This window comes from Coenobita brevimanus, chromosome 94, assembly GCF_032717465.1.
Source record: "Coenobita brevimanus isolate Jiangsu-jjx chromosome 94, ASM3271746v2, whole genome shotgun sequence".
NCBI classification, from domain to species: domain Eukaryota; kingdom Metazoa; phylum Arthropoda; class Malacostraca; order Decapoda; family Coenobitidae; genus Coenobita; species Coenobita brevimanus.
The window spans coordinates 24,223,205-24,229,204 of NC_137047.1; the positions used below are offsets into that span (position 1 = coordinate 24,223,205).

The following is a 6,000-nucleotide window of genomic DNA, read 5'->3' on the forward strand; positions in this document are numbered from 1 at the left end:
TGTAAGATATATACATCATATCATATCTACATCTACACAAAGTAGCAGCTGTTACAGCAACACTCACACTAGGCAATTTTATTTTCTCAAGAGCCTTGAGGAAATAATTGATGTTGTCTGTATGCCTAAACGTTAAGCCAGTGGCTCTATAACGTATGAGGTCTGGATCATAAATTCGTCGTAAAGGCACAGTATCTGGAGCAAAGAAGTGGGCCAGCTTAGCTAGGTAGACTCCGTGACGCAGTTCCTCCTCCAGCTGTCCCACTTCAGGTAGTTCCTCACAAATGCATGCCTCCATCCACCTGGAATGGTATAAGAATACTGTACAGTAGTGTGCTGCACTTTTATTACAGAAATATAAAAGGTACACTATGTTTTACTATTTTTTTAATTTACTTCTTTTTATAAGCAGCATGGGGGTCAGCCTATTTTAGAACATCTGGCAGTAGCACATCAAAAGTGTGAAGTGTAGCTTCTAGCTGCAGGATAAGAAGGGAAGGAAGAGAGGGTGGTAATTAGAATAACAGACTGATGACAGGTTAAACAATGACTCAAAACTACATACATCCTCCCCCTTTACTGCATACATTTTACCCTAATGCATCACATTTTTCATACATGCAGCATATAATTTTCTTTTAATGTAAAGCGTAAGTTCCCTAAATGTCAAGAAAGATAATTGTTACATCTCTCAGCAATGAGGGACTTTCCCTTTACACTTTGTGTGAGAAGTTTAATGCTGTAAGGATGTGCATCTGTCCAGGGAAGGACATGTGTAGGCTGGAGTGTATAGAGATAAGGTTATTGTAGTGCCTCCCTGAATGATATAATTGCAAATGGTAGAATTATGACTGAGCAGCCAGGAACTGTAATGTAATGAAAAGAGAAAGACTTTAGGTGAAAAGATCTGTAGGTGAATGTGGAAGGTAGAGCATCAAGAGGCACCTGCAAAAAGACTTGGGATGACATACAAAATTACCTCAGTCTTAGGAGACTGAAAAGTGATGCTGCCAGTGATCATGTGGTATGGACAGCTGCCATCAGGTGAACAAGGCTTACTCGTACTGTAAATGACGAGCTTAGGTTCAGGAGGTGATAAACACTAACAACATGTCATTGTTTGTTCATTCACATTTTAAAGCTCCAACATGCTTGCATGGGTCAGCCTTGGTCACCTAATGGTGGCTCTCCATGCTGCTCGATCTCTGGCAGCTTCCCTATCCAGTCCCTTATCCCTAAGGTCACACTCAATGACCTTGTCCCAGACCTTTTTCAATCTACCTCTCACAACCCTACCCCTAACATTAACGCTTTTCATTTTCTGCATCCAATTATTATCCTCCATATGCCCACACGATCTCAATCTGCCTCTCCTCATCACAACACCAATACAATCCAGTCCCTTCCTACTTCTCTATTCTTCCATCATAAACCTAGCCCCCCCCCAAGGCCTCACACTCAGGGACGTACTGTACATCCACCTAATCATTATCATTTCTGTACTTTTGAACCTACGAATATCCTCTTCCTTTACTGCGCAAGGCTCACTACCAAATAACATTACACTCCTAACAGATGCTGCATAGGCTACAAAGATCCCCTAGCAGGGAGGGAGAGCCCTCTCAATGTTAGGAGAGGCAACAGCTCCCCAAACTTCTTCCAACCACTCCTCACTCTAGCCGCAGAGCTAACTCCAGCCCCACCCCAAGCCATAACATGTCTCCAAAATATCAAAACTCTTCCACACATTCAAGAGACTCACCAGCAAGTTCAATCCTTGCACGCCTGACAATCTCCACCTGCTCTCCCACACACACCACACGCATGAAATCTGCGTTATCTCTTATGCACCCACTTATCACAGATACTGCACAAGACAGAATTACTTTCCACACCCTTGGGGCACATCACACATGACCACTCTCCCTCTTCTTTGACAGTACTGCCACCAGCCCTAGATACCACATGTGCTCGTGGGCCTTTCGGGCCCCTCGCACTTGCTCCTGCGGAGGGCTCTCGCACTGCTATAATTTATTTTAGTTACAGCTGCGGGCGAAAAATTCTACGGAGATCCTATGCCAGGCACTGAGAGCAGCATTTTTGGGTCAAAATGTGATCACTCATTAAATACCGGTATAGTAAAAGTTTTTCAATTGTGATGGGACGAAGTTTTTTCACATCAGCGAATTTTTTGTGATTTTTGTGCCAATTTTGGTGCGATTTGAAAGTGTAGTTTCGGCTGCCCAAAATACACACACACACACACACACACACACACACACAAACACACACACACAGCTAGTGCTATAGTATATCAGAATACAGCAAGCTTGCCCCCAATGCGTGGGTTTAGCTCCTAACATGGCGCGTTCGGCGCGAAACCACGTAAGTTTTAACTACTCCATATTTTGCTCCCTAGATCCCCTAAACGTGGTCTTTTGCTGTTATCTGCCATTGGTAATCAACATGAAGCACTTTAAGTGGTTAGAAGGCTTATTTAGTGTTATGACTTACAAATACAGTACAGTACTTCATAGCAAAACTTCAACATACAAATACGTAAACACAAGGCAACATTCCGATGCCAAAACCAATCGGCGTCGGAATGTTGCCTTGTGTTTACGTATTTGTATGTTGAAGTTTTGCTGTGCAGTATTGTAAGTCATAACATTAAATAAACCTTCTAACCACTTAAAGTGCTTCATATTGATTACCAATGGCAGATAACAGCAAAATACCACGTTTAGGGGATCTAGGGAGCAAATTGGTTTCAGGACTATTCGCTGTCAAGCCAGTTCGCCGTCACAACAATAATAACATAGACTTTGATGGATCCCCCTGAATTATAGTTATTAAAGTATTGATTAATTAATAATAAGTATATTTATAAAAGTATTGATTGAGAGGTATATGAGAGAGGGGGGTGTGAGTTGGGAGCAGGGGAGTGAAATGGCGGGGGACAGGGCGACTTGGAGGCGATTTGTTTGTGGCCACCCCAAACGGGACTGAGGCGTCTGGCAATAGATAGATAGATAGATTGATTAATTAATATATTTATAGAATGACGGGGAATAATCCAGGGTGCGAATTGTCCTGACGGGGAAAAGTCCATGTTTTGACGGGGAATTTACATGACGGCAAATTGTCTCGGAACCCACTGATCGTGGGTAGTCATATAAATCAGGTTAACTGGTTACAAGGCTTTATTTAATACTTTAACTTTCTTTAAGAGCTTGAACTTACAAGTGCATTTAACTTACAAATACTGTCCTGTAGAAAAGAAGAACAGCAAATATTTAACAAACAAATAAAAAAGGTAATATTCCGACGCCTATCAGATAAACTGGTTATAAGACTATTTCTTGCTTGAACGTTATTTAATAGTACTTGTACTTCAACTTGCACATAAACTTACCAGAACAGTACAGTAAATATTTAACTTACAAATACAGTACTGTGGAAAAGCAGTACAGCAAATCACATCACGTGATCAAAACAAACCGCGCGTGCTGAGTTGATGTTTGAGGATTTGGCCTTTCAAAGGCCTCTCTTGCGTAAATTTATAGTTTTCGTTATGATTCTTTAATCTTACGTTGTCTTGTACGTATCCCAGCATTATCTATCTATCTATCTATTGCCAGACTCCATAATCCCGTAAGGGGTGGTCATTTGACTTTGAGTTATTGGTGTAACGGGGAGGGGCACTAACTCTCCACCAACCCACTTGCTGACACCAAGGGAGCAGGTATGGGTTGGTTATATGGTTACCACCCAGCGTTGTAAATGGTTTCCTGGCTTACAGGAAACCATTTGGCTTGTCACTCAATGTAAAGCCACCTGTAAAGGAAAGAAGAGCAATAAGAAGTGACAGGAGAGATGGGAGATATAGGAAGACAGGAGCTAACCGCGTATAATTGCGAGCGCGTTCGATGAGAACGTGTTCCAGGGGAGTTTACTGTACTTTTGTTTTATCTGCATTTACCCTTAAGCCCTAGTGCCCTGTACCATCTCTCCACTTCCTAAATCTTTCCTCCACCTCCTTTTTATTATCTGCAATCATCACCAAATCATCATTATACAACATCTCCCAAAGGAGTCCATTTCTGAAGTCATACGAGACGGCTTCAAGTACCATGAACGACAACGGGCTCAGAACTGACTCAACTTCTCGTGGTTTACAAGTATGGAATGAAAAGAATACCCCACAAATTACCATATGCAAGTCACAATTCTAGTTAGCATCCCTCCAAACAAAGAGGTCTTAATACATAAGATAACATGCTGTCTTACTTCTTTGCCTCCTCAAGATGACAGAGGTACTGGTAGGAAATGTTCTTACGTCGCTGCTCATCCATCTCCTGAATGCTGAGGCTCCCATCTTGTGACGACCCTGAGGTAAAACGTCCAGCATTGTGTGAAAATTACAAACTTATTAAAACTTCATAAAAGAAAATTTAACAAACTTCTAATGTTTTTCAGACATACTTCTATGCCAATCATATGTGACAAATAAATAAAATGCAAAATCTAACAGAGCATTATATACTAAATTTCGTTTATAAAGGCTCCAGCATGCTTCCATGCATTGGCCTTCGTCACCAAATGGTAGCTGTCCACATTGCTCGAATTCTAGCTGCCTCCCTCTTCAGTACCTTATTCCAGAGGTCACATTCTATGATTTCGTTTAGGGTCTTCTTTAGTGTGTCTCTCAATTTCCTAACCCTCAACATTCACACCTCTCACCCTCTGCACCCAGTTGTCATCTTTCATTTCTCTCCACATGCCCTAACCATCTCAGTCTAGCCCTCCTCATCACAACACTAATATATTCAAGTCCTATCCTTCCTCTTAACTCTTCCTTCACAATCCTAATCCCCCTCCCCCAAACTCTCATTCATGAATGCACTACACATTCATCTAATCACTGTCATTTCTGTATGTTTGAGTCTATGAATATCCCCTTCCTTTACTGCTCAGGTTTAACTACCATATAGCATTGCACTCTTAATACATGCCACATACAAGGATACCTTAGCACAAGGGAAAGCCCTCTCAGCATTAGGAGAGGCAACAGCTCCCTGAACTTCCACCAAGCACTCCTTACCCTAGCCACAGAGCTACCACCAGCCCCACTTGCAGCACATAACATTTCCCCCAAAGAATTCTGAAAGGTTTCATCATGAGACAACACCGTTAAGAACCATAACAGTTGCAAAAACATAAACAAAGCCTTGCCATATTGCTAAGATACATTCAACTAAACAAAATCTTAGAAACAAACGTGGAAGAAAATTATTTTAAAATGGCTAGCTAGCTCTCTCTCAAGCATATAACGGAACTCCTCCACACACTCAAGAGTCTCTCTACGTGATCTCCCCAACACACCGCACACGCAAAATCAGCATTATTTCACGGTCTACCTCTAACAAATTTGGCCTTTGTAATTTATTTTTTCATTCAGATTCATTTTTTACAATCATTTTTTGTATATATATATATATATATATATATAAAAAAAAAAAAAAAAAAAGCTTCATATTGCCACGATGGTAGGTGGAGGAGAGGGATAAATGGCAAAATCGGACATTTCTCACATGATTGCGTCAAAAGCATTTGAAACATGAAAACCAGCAGAAAAAACGTGAAAATCAAAACAAAGAATTCTTACCGGTACTTTGTTTTTTTGTGGTAGGTGGGGGTGCTCACCATCCACTCACTGGATGTAGTGCTGCTCTCAGGTGTTTACCCTTTCCTCTCCATCCTTCTTTCCTTCCATTCTCTTCTGTCTTTCCTTGTCCTTCTGCCTATGGGTGACTTTACACTCCCTCTTCTGTCTTTCTTTCCTTCATTCTTTCCACTTCCTTCAGCCTGTGGGTGACTCTACACTAAGTGACAAGCCAGATGGTTTCCTGTGCACCAGGAAACCATTTACTACGCTGGGTGGTAATCATATAACCAAATTTTGGCCCCTGGTGGTTTAGTGGGTAATTATTGCGCTCC

The 6,000-nt window shown here is 41.4% G+C and overlaps 1 protein-coding gene across 1 annotated transcript in view; it reads right to left on the reverse strand.

The window, feature by feature from the left end:
* LOC145412864 (ras GTPase-activating-like protein IQGAP1) overlaps positions 1-5,149 on the reverse strand; it is a 220,163-nt gene extending 215,014 nt beyond the window's left edge. Inside the window, exons 1-3 of the mRNA XM_080282664.1 lie at positions 5,134-5,149; positions 4,291-4,390; positions 68-302 (exon numbers count right to left, since the gene is read on the reverse strand). Of these exons, the coding sequence (XP_080138790.1) occupies positions 68-302; positions 4,291-4,390; positions 5,134-5,149 (351 nt within the window). The remainder of the gene's footprint in view (positions 1-67; positions 303-4,290; positions 4,391-5,133) is intronic.
* Positions 5,150-6,000: the final 851 nt, after the last annotated feature.